The 24,301-nt window shown below is 35.2% G+C and overlaps 2 protein-coding genes across 2 annotated transcripts; one reads left to right on the top strand and one right to left on the bottom strand.

The window, feature by feature from the left end:
- Positions 1-14,029: 14,029 nt before the first annotated feature.
- On the top strand, positions 14,030-15,504 carry LOC110903914 (peroxidase 63). Its single transcript, XM_022149711.2, has one exon. The coding sequence runs from the start codon at positions 14,312-14,314 to the stop codon at positions 15,305-15,307; it is 996 nt and encodes a 331-aa protein (XP_022005403.1). The 5' UTR covers positions 14,030-14,311; the 3' UTR covers positions 15,308-15,504.
- A 246-nt stretch (positions 15,505-15,750) lies between these two features.
- LOC110903915 lies at positions 15,751-17,757 on the bottom strand. Its single transcript, XM_022149712.2, has 4 exons — positions 17,289-17,757; positions 16,364-16,417; positions 16,172-16,231; positions 15,751-16,048 (listed from the first exon to the last, which is right to left on the bottom strand). The coding sequence occupies exons 1-4, from the start codon at positions 17,619-17,621 to the stop codon at positions 15,929-15,931; spliced, it is 567 nt and encodes a 188-aa protein (XP_022005404.1). The 5' UTR covers positions 17,622-17,757; the 3' UTR covers positions 15,751-15,928.
- Positions 17,758-24,301: the final 6,544 nt, after the last annotated feature.

The raw sequence follows: 24,301 nt of genomic DNA, 5'->3' as shown, positions 1-24,301 counted from the left end.
AATAACTGCGTTTTGAATAAGCGTTGTAATAAGCGTTTAAAATGCGCTTGAAAACATAGTTTAAAATAGTTAACTCATAGCGATAATCGATATCTCGAGAGTACAAGCAATTAAGCAAGAAATGACAGTGACAAGTAATGACCCGGAAAGTCGGGTTGTTACAACAGTCACCAAGGGTGTGACAGGAACCGTTACTTTTGGGTGACAGGACCCAAAGTAATATGACCACGAGCACGGGGGAGTGTCCCCAGTCGCATACTGTGTTGAATAATTGATAGAAATAAACATTGTAATCGCTCTTAATACTGTGAAGTTATAACAATGTGTTTTTATAAAATATAATGTACTCACCAGTATTTCTTGCTGATAAAATCTTTTTAAAACGCGTTTCAGGTAACTTAATGTAAAGCAATAAGAAGCCAGCTATGGAGCACTGAAGGCTTAAAGAAAGTGGCTTTAATTTACCTAAATAAAAGAAGGAGTTATATTTTCGGCAAACCAGGGTCTATCCCTATAAAAATATTATAAATGAAATATGGGTTTTATCCCATTTGTTTAATATAAAAGTTTGGTGTTTTGCAAACTCTGAATTTATTTCCTAACTACGATCCTAATGTCTCATTTCCGCTGTCAAATTAATAAACACCAATACCACTTGACTGTCTCGGGGCACCCGCTCCCGGGGTGGGGTCGGGGGTTGCGACATTCATGACCCAAAATCCAGTTTCACACAAGCGTCCAAAACACATTGATTTGAATTATCACTTTATTCGTGAACTGGTAAATTCTGGCAAACTTTATACAAAGTTTGTTCCAACCAATCTTCAGGTGGCTGACATCTTTACAAAAAGTCTTCCGCGTGCTCAGTTTGAAGTTTTTCGCTCAATGTTTCGTCTTAGACCGTCACCGTTTTGATTGAAGGGGGGTGTTAAGTAAATAATTTTGTAATTAAATTGTATTAATTGTTTTTATTCTTTTCCTTTATTTTGTGATTTACTCTCTTTATTTACAGGAGATATTTTTGTACCAATTATCATATTATGAATTATCAACATATTGGTGTTTAGTAGACTTATACCTTAAGGATTGGGGGTTTCTCAAAAAAAAAATGTTAATGGTTAGTAGAGTTATACCTTAAGCTTGGGGGGTTTTCCCAAAAAAAAAAAAGTTAATATTAATTCATTTAAATTTAAATAATATCAATTAATAACAAGTTTATGCATTATAGTCTTATACATTGTGCTTTAGAACTTTGTTGTGTCGTAGGTTGTTTTAATTGGATTGGAAAAAGATGATTTTTATCTTTGTTGTTGGATTGGAAAGGAAATTATCGAGGTATAGGTATCATCTATCACAGATTCTGGCATCCTTTTTTTGTTAGGCAGGGCCGGTTATTAGCATGTTCAGAGTGAGCTTGAGAACAGGGCCCAAATAATTAAAGGGCCCAAAATTTTTATGTTTTCTTTATATATATATAGCCCAATTTTTTAACAGGCCCCAATGTTTAGTAACAAACCCATTAACCCAATCTCTTAACTGACTATAGGATATCAAAAGTCACGTACGCTGCAAGAAATCAGAAGTCGGTCGCTCATCGCTGCTTGCATGAAATCAAAAGTCGGTCACTCATCTGCAGGTTCCAAGTTTAACCGTAATACTGTTTGTTGATTGATTTTAACCGTAATACTGTTGTTCCGAAACAGGCCCTGTTCAGATTAAATTAATCTGATTAATGATAACCGGCCCTGGCTGTTTTCATGACCATTTGAAACCCTTATCGGGCACACTTTGAGACAATGATTAGTGATTTGACATATCAACCCATATGTGTGGCATCGATCAATTTTTTTCTATCAGATTGATGTTTTTTTATTAAAATATAGAGAAACTTTGTGAATATTGGAATTACACCTCTTTTGATGATATCTGATAAATGTTATATTTTGTTTAAAGTGGATGTTTGACACCACTATATGTAATGAATGTGTACTGTGCATTGTGCTTAACAAGAATGAGTGCATTGTGCTTAACAAGAATGAGTGATGTCTAGCAATAGTTTGTCTGTTCTGTATAAAATTTTCATTATTTGCCCTGAATGCGATTCTGGTTTACAATATAAAGATAATTTTGAACTGTTATTTAGATAATTAGATTTATTAAACTGTTATGAATGATTGAATGATTTCTAGTTTATTTAGATAAGGCAAATTGGAAAATAATAATCCCACCATTGTGAAATTGGCCAATAATAATCCCAAGTCAGGAATTAGCCAATAATAATCCCACCTCGTCCATTTTTGGAAAATAATACTCCAAATGCTGACGTGGCACTTTTGTCGTTTAGTGACTGTGGATTATTATTTTCCAAAAATGGACGAGGTGGGATTATTATTGGCAAATTCCTGACTTGGGATTATTATTGGCCAATTTCACAATGATGGGATTATTATTTTCCAATTTACCTTTAGATAATTGTGATTGAATGGATTTTATTCGTTAACATCTAGAAATTATGCCTCCCGTTCCTAAATACAAACACCTATCCGGCTTCAAGGAGTTGATCGAGAGCTTTGCTTCAAAAAACGTTAGGAGAACCACATTGTTTGCTTAGCAAGTAAGTTCGATACTTTGATCATTTTTGCTATCTATTTTTGTTAATTTGTTTTTATCCATTTCATAACAATTATCGTAGTCGTAGTATTATGAATTTTTAGTTATATAATTGAATGATTGATGAGTTTATGTTATATAAAGATTTGCGAATAGGGCCCAAATTTTTTATCTCGAACAGGGCCAAAAATTTTTTTAGGATTTTCGGAGACGGCCCTGTTGTTAGGGTTTGTGTAAGTTCTAATATATTTGTTACGAGGTACCATTTAATGCTATTTATAGAAAGGAGGAGCCCCTAAGTCTTTTTTAGGCGTCCAGAGCCACAAGAACAAGTGGTTTGGAGAAGAAAGAAGCGTATGTGATGAAACACGTCTTCATAATCCCGTTATGAGAATTGGTGAGGAGTTTTAAGTTGACAAAATCTAGATGTTTAATAAGTTGATACTATAAGGCAAAATCAATGGAATCTAAATTTCATTTTCAAAAGTTTTTGGTTCCTATAATTTGTTAGACCTAGAATCTAAATTTCATTTGTTTGTTTGAAAAATGAAATTGAAACGTATTCACTAAATCGTGAGTTTGGTTTGCGATTTAAAGCTTTTTCTCGCCCGCGCAACGCGCGGCGGGCAAAATCTAGTTGAATATAAATACATATTGATCCTTGATCCACAATACTTTTTGAGGTTGATTCTTAAAACCTTTAAATAAAGGATTATAAAACCTTAATGAAATGATTATTAATACTTTCATTCAAGGAAATTATGGGAATAACTGAAAGGATGAAAAACAACGAACTATGTCGTAGTGGCCAGTGGGGTCAACCCACACATGCTTGTGCAACTTTTTGGTGAAAAATGATTTACATACCATTTTAATTAATGATTATGATTTATGGATATAAAAACACAAAAAAAAAAAAAAAATTAAAACTTGGATGAGTGGATTGTTATAATATTATGATTGTATACATCCAAAAATACTATTAGAGTTTCTTTGTTTTATAAATTTCTGACAATTCTTTATGTTATAATTGATAAATGCCTTTTAAATGTTTTGTGTTATTAATATTGCAGCAATTTTCATATATGTTATAACTGAGTTACTGACATACTTAGTGATTAAATATTCGGTCAAACTATTTCTCGAAACTAAACAATTAAATGACGTTTTGTTTATTTATATTATAAACCAATTTGCAATCAAATTACCAATGTAAACTACACAATTCAAAACCATCTATTTGCTTAATATTAATAGGGAATATTTCAATAGTAATCAAGTTTCAAAAGTGTTCTAATTAGGTTACTGGTGTTATTTTTGTCCCAATTAGATTACTTAACATTCAAATCGAGTCATGTCCTTTTTCCATGTGTCAAGAAAAAAATGGAGCATAAGATGCTCGTGTCGAATTATTTTAATATATGAAATTATATTTATTAAAAATAAAAACCATTTAATTACATTAAAAATTAAAAAAACAAGTTACAATCCACGTCATCACTTGACGTTAGCATCAAATAAAAGAGAAAAAAGAATCAAAAATCCACATCACCACGGTTACCTATGAAATTGATGAAAAGACCCTTAATTTTAACGAAGAATGAATGATAAGTGACCTGATTGGAACACTTTTAAAACTTGAGTGACCTAATTGGAACACTTTTAAAACTTGGTTACTATTCTACAAAGTTACCCCATATTAATAATGCAACAACGTAGTCAATATTTTTTAAACTTATCTTTTATTTATTTTTTTAAATCAACAAAAACATAACATGCATTTAGCTATTTAGGAGGGATAAGTCATTACTTGAGTAAAACTTAAAAAAAATGTGAGCAATGAGCACTCGATGACTGAGCCATGATGGTTGGAGCAAGGAGGAAGGCATCGTCGAATCAAAGCAATGGGCCTGAAGTCACTTTGGTACTTGTTTTCTGTTAATTTTTAACTGATACAACTTTATTTTTAACTTATTTAATTCTTTTAACAAAAACATTTTTTTACCTTTTTTGGGTAAGCTAAAGAAACTTTCATTAACCAAACACAAACTGCTTAGCCAGAGGTTAAACCACCCCAGCCACAACAAACTCAAAAGAGACCCCAAAAAACTATTTTTTGGAAAAGGTCGGTGGTACCCTACTTAGGGTGAGAGGGGCACTTCCCTCTTAGGGGAGTCCCCTCTCTTACGCACACCCAATCAGGTTATGCCACGTCAACTCCCCTCTTAAATTCCCATCGCACCCCAATTTGATGGCGGCACTCCCCTCTTAGGGGAATTGTTTTTTTATTCAAAAAAAAAAAAAGTTTTCATTGGTTGGAAAAAAGGGTGGCCCACCTTCTCTCTCCTTCCCTCTTCGGTGCCCCCTCCCCGAAATGGGCTTCCCGATTCAGCTCCCCGCCTGGATGGCGGCACCGCCCCGCTCGATGGGGTTGGTCCCCACACAGGGTCACCGAGGGTGCCCCGCTCCCCCTTATGAAATAGGCAGGATCCGAGGCGTGAGACGGAGGTCGAAGAGGTATCCAAGTCGTTGACCCTCACACTATTTTTTTTAAATGTTTTTACTCTTTTTTATCTATTGCAATATCTGTACCTGCTCTATTAAGTTAACAATTCTATATTTTTTACTTTTGTCCAAAATTGCTCATATTTGGCTCGTTTACAAATCGAATCGAGCCGAGCGGCTCATTTAAAACTGAGCCTCACATCTAGCGAGCATTTTCCGAGCAATGGATATTCCGAGTGAGCGTCGAGCGAACTTCAAACGATTTTGACAACTGTGTCGCACGATTTAAATTTGCGGAGAGAGATAGTGATAATGTTGGGTTTCAGGTTATTACGTCTTTATAAACATGCACATTTCATGGCATAATATTTTTCTTATAAATAACAATGTTGTGGGCGATGAGGCGATGTTCATATTACACGAACAATGACGTTGAGAGCAGGAGACGATCAACTTAGGGTAAGAACATGAGACATTGAGGCGATGAACATATTGTCATTTAGCGGTTAGGGTTTGGTTTAACTTTTAGGATTGGTGTTAAGTTTTTTATTGGCATGATTAGACTTGTACGTATAGATATAGTTGTAAATTTGTATATAGTGGACCAAAATCTAATAGAGTGGTGTATATAAAACTATAAATTTAATTTATATCTATGTATATATTTATTTGTGTATGTGTATATATGTGTTTATATATGTATGTCATAGTATGTGTGTGTGTGTGTATATATATATATATACTAATTAAAAATAATAATAATTCGAGCCGAATCGAGCAGAGCGGCTCATTTACAACCAAGCCCCAAATCGAACGAGCATTTTTCGAGCGAGCGACGAGCGGTTTAAACGGCCCTATTTAAGATGTATAACGTGGGCCAGTCTCACATTGGCTAATGTTTTTACTCATTTGCGGTTTTGGTATGTTCAATCAGGGGCGGACCTAGTGTAGTCCGAGGCGTAGCCCGGGCTACGGCTCAACTTTTATCCGGTAGTGTAAAAATTTTTTTTTTTTTTCGATTTTTATACTAAGGACACCCCTCAACAACAACTAGGACACCTCTCAAAAAAAAATTAGCCCAAAAAATACTGATTATATTGGCCCAGATAACCATGGAAGGAAAACAAAGAAAAAAGATGAACTTGGTAAAGTTTCTTTGTTAGCGTTGAAGTGAAATAAAAAAAAGTTGCAGGTTTTGATACAAGAAAGGTTTCTTGAGGAGTACATCTTGGGAAGATAAGTCTGGGAAAATAAGTCTGAAAGTCAAAAGTTAATTTAATTTACCTTTCAATTCCAAAAAATACATTTTAATTCTTTCTTTAAAGAAACAATTTAATATAACCTGTTAGGTGGGGTGGGGATGGACTATTAAGGGATTTGTGTTGTGTATAAATATTGAGAAGCAGTTTCATTATATTCAACAATTAGTATGCCTTGTAGCGAAATTCGGTTTACAATCTTCTTGCTCCAACGCACAGTCTTCATTTTTTGCGTAATCGATCAGCCCCTTACGTAAAAATTAAAAATAAATCTAGCCCGGTCTAAAACCTGAAAACTTATTGTCAATATTGATTCATAAAACATAGCTCAAATGTGAAATACTCAATATGGATTCATTAACCTAAATACTAATAACATTAAAAAAACTAGTTTATAAAATTTAATTCTTTAAGGCCTAAGTGTCTTTTTTTGGCTGGACCAGGGCACTTGATTTTCAAGATTGGCCCTGCCCCGTAATATAGGTAAAAAAATTCTCTATTCTATAAATTATATAAACACACAGTAAAAAAATTGGGATACCCCTGAATATTTCTTCTGGTTCCGCCACTGTGTTCAATACTGGTATCAAATAATTATTTTTAGTTAACTTTTTGATATAAATTTGATTGAAAACTGAGTTGTATTAAAATAAAGTTTTTTTTTGGTACCGTAAACAATATCAAGTATCGCTAACATAACGAACCGAAACGACCAACAGAACAACAATAATGTTTTATGGTATTGATCGATGTAAAAACATGTATCAATATTGTATATTGTTTTGGAATACAACTACTGTGTCATTAAACTTAATACCACGGTAATAAACATTTCTATTTTGTAATAAACTATTGTGTCAAAGCTAAGAACTTAAGTAGGTATTAGCTCAATTACTTAGTTAAAAAATAATAATTATGACAATGAGCGGTTACATTATCTATTTCATCAAAACATAAGGACCCGTTTTCCAGACTCAAACAAAGCCACCTGCACTGTTACTATTACTATAAAACATTTTTTTATTATAAAACTTACTTTTCTAATTGATAGAAAATAGATTTATTTGTTCTCTCTCTTTCTCTTTCTATGGAACTAGTATGATTTCCCCGTGTTTTGCGACGGGAATTCAGTCGGTATCGGTTCGGTTCGTTTCGTTACGATATCATCACTCGCTACAATACTCGGAAAGGAAAACATTACATCCATTGAAAACAATAAAAACGAATATCAATATCAGTACTAATGTTATTAAGTTGATATCAGTCCGATTCTTTTGTATTCTATGTTTATTTTATTTTAACATTGCGATATATATCTTTTTTTATGGATACTGTGTTGGTATCGTACCAGACCAAATCAAAACCGATTGAACAACATCTGTCTCGGTACCAGTATTTATATATTGTTTTTGTTTTCGACAAACTGACACTGTATAACTAACATATTGTATAAATACTTAGAAATATTGAAAAAACTTTTAACTACTATTCATCCACACTTTATATTAATATTAATATGTATATATATATATATGTATAAAATTATAATTGTGTCTCCACTTTAGACCCAAACCTTTCTACTCATTCGCACTTCCACATGGTCTTTTGGTTCACTTAACTAATAAATTAAATCTAAAATGACAATATCAAATATCATATGTTTTTTTACGGCAAACAACAATTACTTCATCACCAAGAGTGTATACAATGTTTAGAAAGAGTAAGATACTAGACCGAATTTTACACATCTCCCAATATTAAACATCACCCAACTTTGCCAATCCAAGTTGCTTCATTTGGCCCGATTCTTCACCCATATGTATGACAAGTCGTTTTATGGAAAAAAAAACAAGTCGTTTCGCGCTTTCCATATCTCCCAACATAGAGTTAAGCTATCATTTGTATAATCTTTTTCTTCGCCTTAGACAGCATCAAAGGTCTGTCCGAATCCAGAAGTTCCTCCATCGATTGGACTGTGACATTTGGGACTTTACACCAGTTGCACAGATTGTCTCTAATAACCGACGTTGCATAACAAGAAACAAAAAGATGGCCTACGTCCTCTTCAACTTCGTCGCATAACCTGCAGAATGCAGATCGCTGAGCCTTGGAGGACATTCTTGCGCTGTAAATCGTCGGCTTCCGATTTTAGACTCACTTCCAGCCGAAAATATTAGTTTTCTTTTCTTAGGCGCCCATATGTATTTGGAAATTTTTGTTTGCCTTATTGAATTTTAAAAAAGTAATAAATCAATAACATAACACCGATAGATTTGTTGGAAAATGTGTTTTTTTTTTGTTTTTTTTTTTCGTTAAGTGGAGAATGTATTTTTCATAATTAACTGTGACATATAGTTTCCATAACAATAAACTTTTAAAAGTTGACTCGTAGACTGATTGTGGTAGTTAACATAAATGCTAAGAAATTGTTTTTCAATTAGTAACACTAGTTTTAATAAACAAACGCACCAAGGATAGCCATGAAGTGGCATTCCCTATATATACTTAAACACCCATTATATACATCAAAAGTCAAAACACTATCATCTAAATCCCCTAAATCTGCACGGGTCTCTTATCAAGTTGGACCACTTCATCTTCATGTGACCAAAATCGATTGAAGTACCATAAACTCATATTATGAAAAGGTCGCCACGCCGAGCTTTATCCTTGAGTAACAGTCGAGGAGCGTAAATAGGGGTGCAAACGAGCCAAGTCGAGCCTGAGCCCCACCTGGCTTGAGCTCTAGCTCGAGCTCGATTAACTTATGAGAACTTGAGCTTTGTTTTCAAAGCTCGAGCTCGGCTCGTTAGTAGTTTCTCAAGCTCGAGCTCGGCTCGTTTATTATTTATTAATTAATATATTAATAAAAATAATATAAATAGTAGACTTATTGAAGCTCGGGCTCATTTACTAACAAGCTTATTTTTACCTTCGGGCTCGGTTCGTAAACAAGTTCAAATAAGCTCGGGCTCATTTACTAACAAGCTTATTTTTACCTTCGGGCTCGGCTCGTAAACAAGTTCAAATAAGCTCGGCTCGTTTACTATACAACTTTAATTAGGGGTAAATGTCGTTAATATTAATAAAAACTAATATTATACTAAAGCTTGACTAGGCTCGACGGGCATGCCAAGCTTCACATATCAGGCTCGAGCTCGGGCTCGATAAGTAAACGAGCTTTATTTTAGGCTCTAGCTCCGGTCGAGCTCAATAAGACTCGGCTCGTTTCAAGCTTTTATCGAGCTGATTTCGAGTAGCTTGCAAGCCGCTCTGCTCGTTTGCACTCTTAAGTGTGCAGAATTTCATTCCGCCATTGTAGTGATTTTCCATATTTCCCCAACAACTCTTCAAATCGAATGTTTTTACAAATAATAGGATAGGATAGGATACATCATTCATAATATTATATACGCAATTGTGAAAAACAAAAAATTCCCTTAAAATAAACTGTAAGCCAAATTCCATGACATTTTTGTAATTAAGTATTGAAGAGGATTGACTTTGCACCGTTTGATGATGGTGGTCTCTGGATTCACGTGTACAGCGCTTCCATTGGGACGTCTCCTTACAGCTGTTGCCAATCACATGAACGAGGTCACATGGGACATTAATAACCCCTTCGCCACCTTAAACTAGGGATGAGAATAGTACCTGTTTGATACCAAAATACGGGGAAAATTGGTACCGATATCGAAAAACGGGAACCGATATCGGTACCGAATATACCTGGTACGGTTCGGTATCAGTACGCTACCGGTTTGCTGCCGGTTCGATACCGATACCCGGTATCAAATGCTCATCCCTACCTTAAACCGTGTGTCGTCACCGTCATTAGTGACGGCCTCCGAGACAAAAAAATCATATTTTCTAACGATAAACTAATCTATTCGTGAACACTTTTCTTTGTTCAAAAGATGAGACTTGAACCCTCATCGTTTGAAAAAGACAACACATTAATAAAAGGATGACAATCGAACCCGAACCCGACTGGTAAACCCGAAACCCAATACATTTGGGACGGGTTTGGGTCGGGTAATCGGGTATGGGACCGGGTTTGGGATTAGTTTTTATTTTTTTCGCAGGTTTAGAATTTGGTGATATATCCGTTTACTCGACCCGATTACCTGATAAAGTGTGTCCGTTTAGCGATATAATTTCTTAATTTTTTTAAGTATATATATGTGTGATATATATAGACTATTTTTGTTATCTATACATTTTGGTATCTTATTGATATACATTATAGTGATTTGATATATCAATATAGTGATAATAAAAAATTTAATTGATTATTAGTTATTAGATAGATACCCGACGCGTTTTGGTCGGGTATACCCAATGGATATTTTTTTTAAATTAACGGGTTTACCTGAAACTTACGGGTATGCCAGATAGTAACCCGACGGGTTTTATAATAGGTTTAGGATAAACTTATCTAATCGAGTTTAAGATGAGGATTACTTAAACCCAATCTATTGCCATCCTTACATTAATATCATCGAGCTACAAGCCTTTTGGTGTGACAGAATCACCAAACCTGCTCTCTAAACAGTTGAAAACCTCCCTTAAGTAAACAGTTACCTAAGTTCATAAAAAGAGTTAATGTTCTTATATTGTGTCCCAAAATATAAATGTAAATCGTACATGAAAAGAATATAAACTTATGATGACTGTTACTTGTAGAAGGCTTTAACAGTTTACATAGGTATATTTTTTTCATGATTATAAAGTGCTGCTACAGACTATATATAGTTTAAAGGAAGAGATGTTATTTTTTTTTAATTATTATTCTAATAGAACAGTTATTATTCTAAGAGTTAAATGTTCTCCTTGTAATGGTTTTAAAGTAAACTATGTATGACTAAACACTTTATAATACCATATAGATGGTTCATTTTGATGGTAATCTTTTAGTATGGGTTTTGACATTGGTAAATCAGGGTTTTGGTAATATTTGAAAGTCTCCATTGGAATATTTAACAATTCCATCACATATAGCAATGAAAGTGAGTTTCATTAACTTTAGAAAAGTTTTTCAATCCCAGTACATTTATGGACCAACCGGATACAATTTTGGATGAAGTGTTTAACAAATTCAATTCAATTTAGTGAGATGAATATAACAAGACCTTGAAGTATGTCATCCAGATGGTGGATATGGCAGGTTAATTTTTTTTTTTTTTTTTTTTTGAAAATTAAACTTAATTAAAAACAACCTCCAACCCAAACGGGCAAAAGGTCAAACACAGACAGAACCCCCAACCCAAACGGGTAAAGGGCAAAACACTTACAACATATACAACGGATAATTACACCATTCATTCCAACTAATATATTTACAAGAAGACCTATTTCTAAACCAAACATAACCCCTTGACTTAATTTCTGCAACAATCTCTTGCGGGCTTCTCTTATGATCATTGAAAACAACCTCGTTTCTGCCTTTCCAAATACACCACACAGAAATTATCATCAAACCAAGCATGATCTTTTTAGCTCTTTTCCCCAAGAAGCAGGTATTATGGATTCCTAACAAATCTTTGAAGGCGAAGGCGAATATCGGGGGAATTTTGCACCAAACACTGATAGCCGCCCAGACCCGTGAAGCTGTCGAGCATGCCGTAAAAAGGTGATCCGCCGATTCCTCGTACTCATCGCAGAAAGGGCACATAACCGACACAATATTAACATTTCTTCTTTTCAGATTAACTCTTGTCGCAAGCATGTCTAAATTGCCTCTCCAAGCCATTATGTTACATTTTAACGGAATCCATTTGCACCATTCAAAGTTGGGAAGAAAGCTATTTCCCCTCTCCAATATGAGCGTCTTTTTCACCGAACCCACCGAGAACTCCTTCTGATTTTCCACGTTCCAGCACCACGAATCCATATCGTTGGACAGTCTCACCATGTTAACGACTTCGATACATTCCTTCCATTCCTTAAGCTCGATGTCTGTCTCTAGTTGACTAATCCAATTCCACGAGTAGCCATCAATATCTTGATCATTTTTCAATCTGTCCGCAACCCTGCAAGGTTTAAACCTTTCCAAAACAAACAAATATGGCCATATTTCCAAGAAAGGAGAATCGCCAATCCAGGTGTCTAACCAAAACTACAAATCGTTACCGTTCCCCACTTTACCCAAAATCATCATGTTTAAACTCTTCCCGTTAAGTTTTATTTTAGATATAGTTTTAACAATATTACTCCAGCATCCAACGATGTTACCATTAATTGGCAAAAAACTTCTTTGATTATCTATACTATGACACGCTTCAACCATTTTCCTCCATAAATTTTGATTTTCGACCTTGTACCTCCATCCCCATTTGTAAAGGAGAACCTCGTTAACATCTTTAAGTCTATTAATACCCAAACGCCCCTTATTCTTGGGCCAAGTAACACAATCCCAAGCCACCCAGTTCATTTTATTAATGTCATTTGAACCCGCCCAAAGGAACCTTCTCATTTTTTCCTCAAGAGTTTTAATGATACTAACATGGACCTTATATAACGAAAAGTAATAAATATGTCAACTCTACAAAACAGAGTTAATCAGAGTGAACCTCCCCCCTTAGAAATATTTTTAGCTTTCCAAACTGACAATCTTTTATTGAACACCTCAATTATATGGTCCCAGTTACTAATTCTATTCATATTAGCCCCCACCGTAATCCCTAAGTAGGACAACGGAATACTATCCGTGTTACACTCAATAACCTTAGCCATAATTTTGATATCTTCCTCATTTACCCCCATCCCATAAAGGTTGGATTTGTGAAGGTTGATTTTTAGACTCGAGCACAAATAAAAAATTCTGAGGCATCTCGCCACATTCGTCACATTAACCCTATCTCATTCCCTCATTAAAAGCGTGTCATCGGCATAAAAAAGATGCGAAATGATCGGCCCATTATTTGGGGTTTTTATCCCTTTGAAACAACCTTCCAACCCTGCTTTGCAAAAGATGCGAGATAGAGCTTCCATAACCAGCAGAAATAAAAACAGAGATAACAGATCCCCTTGAGAAAGTAAATAGATGTGGGGGTGATGAAATCATGAAATGATGAATATAAGAAAGTAAAATTGGAGGAGGTTGTGCCTCCATTGAGAAAGTATTAATGTTACTTTTATACTAACTGTGGAATTGTGCGTGGAATGCCCCAAAAAAACGCCCCACAATGCCCACTACACCGCCTCTATGTATTTTTTGCCTTTTTTTAATGGCGTTTTCTTTTACACATCTAAGATGATTGTGAATAGCCAATAGGATTCTCCCACATCTATTTGGAACTCTTTTTATATTATTTTAAAAAATAATTGAACAAAATTGAATAATAATTGAAGGGCAAGAATGAGGCTTGAACCACTACACCCTTTTTGGATGAAAAACGCCCTTGATGACGTGACATCCACATGGCAGAAAACGCCTCTAAAAGACTTGAACCACTACACATATTCTAAGTTTATAGTTATTTTTAACATTATTAAAGATAGACATCAAACTCGTAATAGATTGATCAAACCCTAACCATAAACAAAATAAAGAAAAGGAAACAATCCTACACCATAGTCTATACTCTATAGTAACCATTCAAATAATTCTAAGAAGTAATCACAGTAGCAAATTTTCCAACAAAGTAATGATTAATCTTGCTAAGATAAAATAAAATATTAGAACACAAGCTCCACAACTTGACATTAACGTTATATTAATTTAACACTATCATTTCTTATATTAAATAAACCTTAATTTCATAGTTCATACCACTTTAAAAAAATAAAAAATACCGTTATGGGCCTATAGTAGTTTATAAAGACATCCAATACAGACTTATAGACATTCAAAACCCTCCTCTTCAGCCACCATACATTATCATCACACCACCAAGCTCTCACTCCTCTCACATCGAGCTCATCGAAGCTCATCCATGGCGATGCAGCAGGTGCTAATAAAACCACTCATTCTAACCCTCTTGTGCATCTCACTCATCTTACAACCTTCACATTCTCAGCAGCTTTCCACATCATTCTACCACAAATCATGCCCCAGATTCGAACAAATAATCCAAGACACCACCACCAACAAACAAATCGCCTCCCCCACCACCGCCGGCGCCGCCCTCCGCCTCTTCTTCCACGACTGTCTCGTCGAAGGCTGCGACGCTTCCGTCCTCATCTCCTCCACCCCCTTCAACAAAGCCGAGCGTGATGCCGACATCAATCTCTCTCTCCCAGGTGACGGTTTCGACGTCGTCGTACGCGCCAAAACCGCCCTCGAACTCGCTTGTCCCGGTGTCGTCTCATGCGCTGACATCCTCGCTGTCGCCACGCGCAACCTCGTCACCATGATGGGTGGCCCCTTCTACAACGTTAAACTTGGTCGGAGAGATGGATTGGTTTCACGCGCCTCACGCGCGCAAAACATTTTGCCCAAACCCACAATGTCTATGAACCGGATCATAAGATTATTTAAATCCATAGGTTTTTCCGTACAGGAAATGGTGGCCTTAACCGGGGCTCATACTATTGGGTTCTCACATTGTAGTGAAATAAGTTCAGATATTTATAATTACAATAACTCCTCAAGGTTTGATCCGTCTTATAATCCTAGGTATGCTATGGGATTAAGGAATGCGTGTGCGGATTACCGGAAGAATCCATCGTTGTCGGTTTTTAATGATATAATGACCCCGAGGGACTTTGATAACTCGTATTATAAGAATTTGCCCAAAGGGTTGGGTGTTTTGAGGTCGGATAGGGCGCTTGTTATGGATCGACGGACAAGGCCGTTTGTGGAGTTGTATGCGCGAGATCAGAAGGCGTTCTTTGAGGCGTTTGGTCGAGCGATTGAGAAGTTGAGTTTGTATGGTGTGAAGACTGGGAGGAATGGAGAGATTCGGCGTAGATGTGACTCGTTTAATTAAACTGGTCGAAATGGTGAGAGTTCAAACCCGGGCGAACTAAAGCTTGCTGGACTTGAGTTGATTTGATTCATTTTGTTTTTTTGAATGTTATGTTAATGATTATATGATTTTGTATACTGGAAAACAAGTTTTATGGCGTAATTAGTGGAGAATGATTAGGGTGTGCCATTATTTTGTTTACATACATTTTCATTTCACATGTCATGTTGGGTCGTCCAAAGTATACCCGAGATCTAGTGAAATCTTTTTTATTTATTGATTTGATTAAACAAACGAATATCAAGACACTATGTTCCTTCATTTTAATATAGACTGAGATTTATTTATTAATTAATTTAAAATCAATATCATTTTCAAACCTTTTTGTTTGGTCCAGTTGCAAACCTTGTTTAGCCCATCATAATCTTTTTAAGGCGGTCACATTAGGGCCAAATACAACACTATGAGTGAACTGAACTCTACATATATCGCATAACTCTGTTACTTCCAAGACAACAAAGCACAAAGAATAAAACATCAGTTAAGATAGCATCAGCGAGAAAATTCAAGATACCTTAACTATGAGGATGTGAATGTTCTGGATTCACTATAGTAGGGAAACGAACAAAGGAAATTGAATATTTAGTTGGCATCATCATCAAAGCTCAAATTCAGTGTCTGTAACTTGAATCCGGAATTTTGTATGATCTCAACCAGATTAGAAGCCACTCCAGTAGCTTGCACAGTTGTTTTCTTCTTTAACTAAACCAAAACAAAACGGGTCAGTTTACATTAAACAATTCAAGATGTCACCCCACTGAATAATGGAACGCCGTTTTAAGATATCTATTTCTCGCTATTTAAAAGATATAAAAAACAATTCACCTCAACACTTGCAATACCCTCAAGAACTTGGACTTTTAAGTCGGAGATGTCATCAGTCCCCTGAAAAAAAAAACCGAGAATGCATAGTTACGGATGTCGTTCCAAAACAGATTTATCATCGATCATGTTATAAAAAACTGCACCATTCAAATATGGATTAAGTAGGGCTGTCGGAGACTAAGTTAAATTTACCTCAAGAGCACTTGTTACAGAAGGAATAGCTGCTTCACTCATTGCTCCCTCAGCCTCCATATACATAAAGATCAACGATTGTAAGTGGCTTTAATCAAAATGAATAACATATACAAGAAACTTTAGCTAAATGTTGGATTTGCAACTCAGAATATGTTCAATTACAAGTGAAATTCGGTATACAGCTCAAAGTAGTTCAAATATTTATGTAACAGCTTTAAGCTTCCATATACTTTTTCATAACGTGGTTCTTAAATTTATCTTTGAACAATTATCAAACAGTTGGTGTGCATTCATTCATCGACCTATATAGGGGTGTTCAGTATTCGAACTGGACTCGAAAAACTCAAAATTCGGTTCAAATTCGATTTGAATTCAGTAATCGAATACAAATTTGAGAATTTCAATACAAAATTCGAATTTAAATTATGCATTTTTTTATTATATATACAAGTACAAAAGGACTTATAATACTTGAATTCTAACATTTGGGTCTCCTAACATTTAGTATGGAATCCAATTATCAACTCAATAAATAGTTACCCCAAAATCACTAATGTCTAACATTTCACTCTAGTCGATAACCCTCATTGCAGAATGATAAATCAATATAGAGTTTATGCATTCAATTTCGAGTTCATTTAGATTTAATAGCATTTTGAATCAAATTCAGTAATAGAAATCAGCTATCTTTAAAATTTTGAACTTGGATTCGAATTCAATTTCGATAAGAATTCAATAATAGAATTTCAAATCGAACCCGAATCCAGTTTTAAGGTCAGTAGTAGAATTTCAAATGGAATTAGAACTCAGCTTCAAAATTTCAACATTAGAATAAATTTATTGGTTTATTCTAAATTTGATTCGTTAAACACCTGTAGCAGAAATAAACATTGAAAACTTGGTGTTTCTTGTTACAAAATACCCGAAAGAACATGGTGAGCATATCAGAACGGGAAACTGGAACAACAACGGTGGGCTCCACTTCCCCTTGGTCGCTGCTGCTGCTCTCTTCTTGTTCAGGAATAGCGGTTTCTTCTTCAGCTACAGAAGACCTTATCTTGTTCAAATTGGGCAATCTTTTATGAAAAAGCAGCGAATTAGGGTAAGAATTGGGAATGCTGATGATGCAACGATGGGTCAATCGGAGTTGAATGGGCAAAGAACAGGAGACGGTGGGAGACGAAACAGAAGCGGGAAAAGGGGTATTAGGGGTTTTATGGGGTTTGATAACTGTACAGCAAGAGATAGTCGCCATTGCTGTTGGTTTCGTTATGCAAAATTGGATTGAATGGAGAAGATGTGTTAATTGAGAGTAGAGAAGACAGAAGAGAAGCTGGAATAATATGACCCTATCTAGACAAGTATCCCACCCTGAACAATTGTTGTTTGTGATTCAGGGTACTACTAAAGTTGCGCATCATACAACCTTTTGACAAAAAGCTGTTGTTTTGATTAGGGTGGTGTAAGCACTAAGTAGTGCATACGTAATAGTAATTAAATGGGGGAAAATTTCGCCCATCCAATCATATTGTGTAGTGTGTAATGTCATTTCTCCTTTCATTCTCCTCTCTTCCAAAAACACTAGAGATGGTTTCCTCAAATCATTTAAAAAAAGAGTAAACTGCCATTTTGGTCCCTGTGGTTTGGGCACTTTTGCCACTTTAGTCCAAATCTCAAACTTTTTACATCTGGGTCCCTGTGGTTTGCATTTTGTTGCCATTTTAGTCCAAAATCCAAAAACCCTCTATTTTGAGAGTTGAAAACTAATTATTTTGTCCTTTAGTGCAGGGGCATTTTGGTCCATGTCAATTTATTATAACATTTTAATAATTAATAACATAATCTTCAAGAACATCATCTTTTATCATCATCAAAACCCAGAAAATCAAGAACATCATCTTCAAGAAAATCAAGAACACAGAAAATCAAGAACATCATCAAAACCCAGACCTCGTTCATCTTACTTCAGCACCAAATTAACCACAACCAAATTAACCAAAACCAGATCACAATCAGAAACAACTTAACATATCCAAATCAACATCTCTCACGGATCCAAATCAACAACCACTACCAGATCACAATCAGCACCAAATTAACCACAACCAGATCACAATCAGAAACAAACAGATCCAAATCAACAACCACTAACCTTTAAAATACGAATCCAGATCCAGATCCTCATGATTTTTGGAATTAGGGCTTCTTGTAAAATGGGAAATTCGAGAAAAGCGGTGGAAGCATCAGCAGATCTGAACCGTTAAGTATCCCCCAACAGCTGTGCCCTGTCGCCACATAACATCCCTTCATGCCCGGAATCTCACCGATCACAGGAATATTGTCATCGGTGCAAGGCAGGAAACATGCCTGCTCGGCTTTCACCCGGCTTTCTTCCCCTAAATGGCTGGAGACCGTCCCAGCTACCCGTTTTAACACCCTGATGGAATCTGGGTTCGGTTCGATCTGTTCTGGGTCGTCCGGAACCTCTTCTTGGGAAGATATTCCACATATATACACCTCCCCTGTAACATAACTATGAGAACCAACTCAAACAACTAAATTAGGGCTGGTAGTGTTTGTCGGTTGGTGAGTTAAAGCCGACACAAACACTAAATTTCTACACGAAGTCGAGAATCAACACGACTCAAAACAGACCCAAATGAGGATGATGCCGATGATGAAGATGATGACTGGTCTGCAGATGAAAGGGTGGGTTTGTGGTTTGGGAACTTTGAAGAAGATGATTTATGCTGAGAAAGAGAGAGAGATGTCTGTTTGAGAGATAGGTTGAAGATGACGATGATAAGGGGTTTTATTATAATTGAGTTATAATAAAGAGATAATAAATCTAAAATGACCAAAATGCCCCTGAGGGTACAGACAAAATAGCAGTTGATTAATGGGAAATCTGGTCAAATCTGAAATTTGGACTAAAATGGCAACAAAATGCAAACCACAGGGACCCAGATGTAATAAGTTTGAGATTTGGACTAAAGTGGCAAAACTGGCCAAACCACATGGACCAAAATGACAGTTTACTCTTAAAAAAAAGATGATTGGTTTAGAAGATACTGGGCCCTCTCCCTCAAGTTCCCCACAAACGGCGATAACTCATCGCAAAAGCTAGCCTCCCGCGGCAAATGATTGATGGCGGTGGACTCCCCGTGTGGCAAAAGGTTTTGCCACTTCCTTTGCCGAGACCACCCCGAATACCCTTATAATCTAGTTGTGGGAGTTGTTACAAACTAAAATTTAATAAATTAGAGACTTAAAGATTAGGAACTTTTAAAAAAATTATTGACGAGATTTTTTTTTCTTTAACAGCAACTTCTAGATTTTTAAGAAAAAATACATTACAACAAGCGCACTATATCTTCAAAACATAGGTTACGCACACTCAGCCTCTCACCAAGTAACTCAAATCCACTGTTATGTTATAGCTGTGTAATAATTAAAAATTGTAAAAATTCTTGTCATGTAACTATCACGTAAACGAATTTGAATAAAAAAATCGTAACTAAACTACGTAATAGCTAGGTGTAATGATTTAACTAAATATAAAATATAAAAAATCATAAGAAAAGATGTGACTGGTTAATGTGTAGCGGACCCCACCCCTTGCCTCCTTCAAGGTCGTTATTCCTTTGGCGTTGAGAGCCTTTGGGGGCCCAAATGGAAGTGGAAAACGGTGTTTGGTACCAGTGGCGTGTGACGTAGAGGCTTTGGCGCTTTCATTACGCATGGTCTTACCAATTCTAATTTAAACAAGAATCACGGATTGTTACAATGTTTTCAAGCAACTGTATATGCGAAATTGAGGAAAGCAGACATTATGCTCAGCTTTGGGTGGGAACTCATGCCTTTAAACTGTCGTTTGGTGGGACAAAAGGCGAAAGTGGTTGTAGGCATGGTTGTAAAACAAGGCCTCCAAGGCCGAGTAATCGCTCCAAGGAAGGTTGAGGAGTCGACTTTTTTCAACTCCGCCTAATTACTTGGAATCGATCAAATGCAGTCAACATCGACCAGAATCAGATCCAGTAGGTCAATTCCGACCAAGTTTGGCTTTAAAAAAAATACATAATTTCTATGCCTATTATATAAAAAATGAATATCATTTTCACGTATTTTGTTATAAATATTAATAAATTTATGTTATTTGACATATATTTAATTTCTGAAAAAACAATTTATTTATAATTTAACATGTCCGAGTACTCTCCACCTAGGCATAGTACTCTCAACTCCCCAGTCGACCGACTAGGGAGCGCCTAGCGACTTTTGCAACCATGGTTGTAGACTTGTAGGTGATGTCTAATCACATGGGCAATGTGCATGCGTGCCTTTTTCAACAGGTCCAGCATAGATCACTCCACCACAAAGAACAAACAGATCCGCCCCTATTTATGTGTGTGTTCATTTGTATTTGCGGGTCAATGGGTCATCTTAATCCGACTTGGCCCTAAACACGTTCCCACAGATTACCCAACCCGCCCATATTACCACATCTTTACCAAATGATAGAACTAAACATTGTCAAGAATTTGGGCTACCAAACAATGCACACATGGAAGCTAACATGAGAAAAAAGCCACCCTAACATGAGGGAACTTGGCTAGCCAAAACCTGCCCATAGCATAGACGTTTATATACAATGAATGAGAAAAATCTAAGTAAATTGTACTTTTGTGGGTTCAATAATCCAAGAAGCATTATCCACCATGGTCGTCTTGTCTCCAAAAATTATCCAAATAAATGAAGCGATTACTTCTCTAACATGGTAATTTTATAGACCGTTCGTAGTCGTTACTTTTTGGGCCTTTTTTTGTAACAAAACGCCCCACCACGCCCCTGTTGCCACCCCCGTGGGCGTTTTTGTACCCAAAATCAGTTGGAGCGTTTTTATTTCCACGCCTTGCTTCCTTTTGTTTGTCCAATCACCATTGATCTTCCTTTGTTTGTCCAATTAATAAGATTTTTGATGATTTTTTTATTTAAATCTCTTTTAACACAATGTCCACATCCCTACTACACCCATTTTAGAAAACGACCCATAATGACCCATTGCTTGCTGACTGGGCTGCCACATGGCGCAAAACGCCCAAGGGCATGGGCATTACCACTGCACATGGTCTAATGGCCGTCTCGTTTGTAGAAACTGTCCATAATGTAAGTGATTACTTATCTCAAAATGGTCGAATTTCAAGTTCTAATGCATTACTTAGAACCTGTACCGTAATAAAGTCAATTCAAATATGAAACTTTTATAATCTCATATCATATTTGACTTTTGATTCAATTATATATCAGCACTTAACATAGATTGTTTTTCCTAACCAACCAGCTCACCACAACAACAATATTAAATAGAAGAATTTGTAGAAGAAAATTGTTTGAATGGATTTCTTTTCGATAATGAAGAACTTGAAAAAATCACCTGGAAATTTGCAGGAATGTGCCATCTTCAACTGCAAACATGGACTCATAAACAAACAACTGATGTGGCTAGAGCAGTGTCCTTTTGTAAGAAATACAGTGTTTCTCCTTTTTATTTCCATGATTTTCTGTCTCAGGTTGTTAGGCCGATGAATGTATATGTATATAGCTGATTAATGTTTAGGTATAATGTGGTTTATAATCCTGATGAATGTTTGTTCTATATCTTGGATGTTATTGAAGGATCTGCTGCTTTTGATACTTTTGTGTTCTTTATGTTTTTTGTTTTTATTTTTTTTATATTTTTAACAGATATTATTTTCATAGTATGCATGTCTTCATATTGATCTTTTAAGATTCTAAAAAAACTGTTCGTGAATCTATCTTTTTGTTGTATTATTTTTACAGTTGTGATGTTATTTGCTATTTCATTTGCAGATTTGAAGGTTTGATTCTTAATTATAATTAAACTTTTTATAAGTTTCTCCTTTAACAAATGGCAGAAACTACATGTTTAAAGTTGAATACCTTTTGTCCAAACTATCTTTTACCTTTAACTTGTGTTTTTTATGTAATGATTAGTATCAAGTAGGTAGTATGCACTGTTTTTTATTTTAAATCTTATACTTAAATGAATGTTTCCATACTTTTCTGTTTTTGTTGAGTCTTATATTATTGTTTTACGGTCCTTATAGATGTTATCTATAGATCGTTGACTAAATTTTATACTATTTTTCTGAATTAATGATGTATTACTTTTTGATATTGATGTTTCATTGTTTGCAACATATTTAGTAAAAAAAATTTCTTTATTTTTGTAGTACATGTATTCAAAAACTGCATCTTTGAATGTAATTATTATGTTGGTTAAAATTTTGGTTTATGTTGCATCTATATGTATGTATAATAAAATTTATAATGCTCGCTATAATTTAACTCTATTTTCAGTTCAGTTGCTGGTTGTGTTCATAATGGGAGACAATTCCGATGATGAGGTTCTTGAAATATCTCGTGATTAGTTTGTTCAGAAAGTAGACGAGGTAAACTACTAATAATTATAGACCAATTTTTGATTAATGGTTATATGGCAGTAATTATATTGCATTTTGTCAATTTTAGTCCTTACGTCAAGACTATGGCTTCTTTTTTTCACATGAAGAACAAAATGACCACCAGGTAATCTTATATTTTTTTAAAAGTATATTTATACAAAAAAAATCATGTGATATTTAGCATAACAGTTAATCATTTACATTATTTATCTTAATGTATAATGTTGCATTTCATCAGGATATTTGCATTCCGCAAGAAGATGCCATTACCATCAAGGAGGGAGTTGGAAATACAAGTAAGGGTAAACTACATGACGTTGAATGTACCTCCAAGGGATTTATATCTGAAGGATCTCCATGTATCACGGAAGATGTAAGTTTTGAGATTCATACAAATAATATTAATTTGTTAACAATAATATGTTATCGTTTTGAAGATAACATTTTTTTTAATCATAAAGGTAAAAGAATGTATAAGGTCGGTTGGTACTTCCAAGTCTAAGAAGCGTTTACATGGAGAAAATTGCGGACAACACACTGTTCCTGAAGGTCTGGCAGTTTTGAACTTCACACGTAAAGGGGAATACAGGCTGGTATTATTTTTGAATATAAGAAATCTTTAAATTTTCATTATTTTTCGTCATTATTGGATGTTTAAGGTGTAAACTGATTAATAAACGTTGTTACATGCAGCGTCTTCCCGTCGGGGTATCAAACCGCGCTGGTTTTACAAAGAAGCTTCATACACTGAAGATTGAAAACATGCAGGGGCAAGTTAGTACTTATGAAGTCAAACGTGAAAAAAACGGAAGTGCGAAACGCTATTCAGTCATAGACTGGCCTGTATTTATGGCGGAAAATAAGTTGAATGATGGCGACATGCTTGATTTCACTTATGTCACTTCAAAGAAGACCGTCATCTTAAAAAACGTCCGACATGTCTAAGCAAAAGTGCACCGAACTTTTTATAAACCGTCTTTATAACAACTGTTTGGACTTTCTTTTGGTAGCTATCCTTTGAACATGTAACCGTCTGGAATTATTTCTTACTAGACTTTTGTATGTTACCTAACTGTTGTGTATATGTTTAGTGTTTAAGTTTATGGTTGTTTATCTAATTAAAAATGTATATCTAAATTCCAGAATGTTATACTACGGAATATATTATATAGTGTCAATTTTTGTAGTGACATTTGTTTGATAATTATTCGTCTAATGTTGATGATAGAATCAATATACGTCATTTGATTATTGTAAATCATAACATACCGAAAATACAAAAACTATACTTGGAAAGCGTGAAATTATTGGTAATTTTAATTTTGGAATAACTAATCAACCATAAATCAATAAAATCTTTTGCAATTTAAGTTGATATGGTATTAAATTGATTCCAAAAATAAGTAAACCACTATTTATATTGAACGAAGACTCTTATTTCTTTTACTTT

This window comes from Helianthus annuus, chromosome 14 (genome assembly GCF_002127325.2).
Source record: "Helianthus annuus cultivar XRQ/B chromosome 14, HanXRQr2.0-SUNRISE, whole genome shotgun sequence".
Lineage (NCBI taxonomy): Eukaryota > Viridiplantae > Streptophyta > Magnoliopsida > Asterales > Asteraceae > Helianthus > Helianthus annuus.
This window is presented reverse-complemented; position numbering and strand designations above follow the sequence as displayed.

Excerpts from the sequence above, each read along its gene's own strand:
- LOC110903914 (XM_022149711.2), top strand. The coding sequence starts at position 14,312 with ATGGCGATGCAGCAGGTGCTAATAAAACCACTCATTCTAACCCTCTTG.
- LOC110903915 (XM_022149712.2), bottom strand. The coding sequence starts at position 17,621 with ATGGCGACTATCTCTTGCTGTACAGTTATCAAACCCCATAAAACCCCT. Across the intron at positions 16,232-16,363 it reads CTGTAACAAGTGCTCTTGAG|GGGACTGATGACATCTCCGA; the intron begins GTAAATTTAACT and ends TTTTTTTTTCAG. Across the intron at positions 16,049-16,171 it reads AGGGTATTGCAAGTGTTGAG|TTAAAGAAGAAAACAACTGT; the intron begins GTGAATTGTTTT and ends GTTTTGGTTTAG.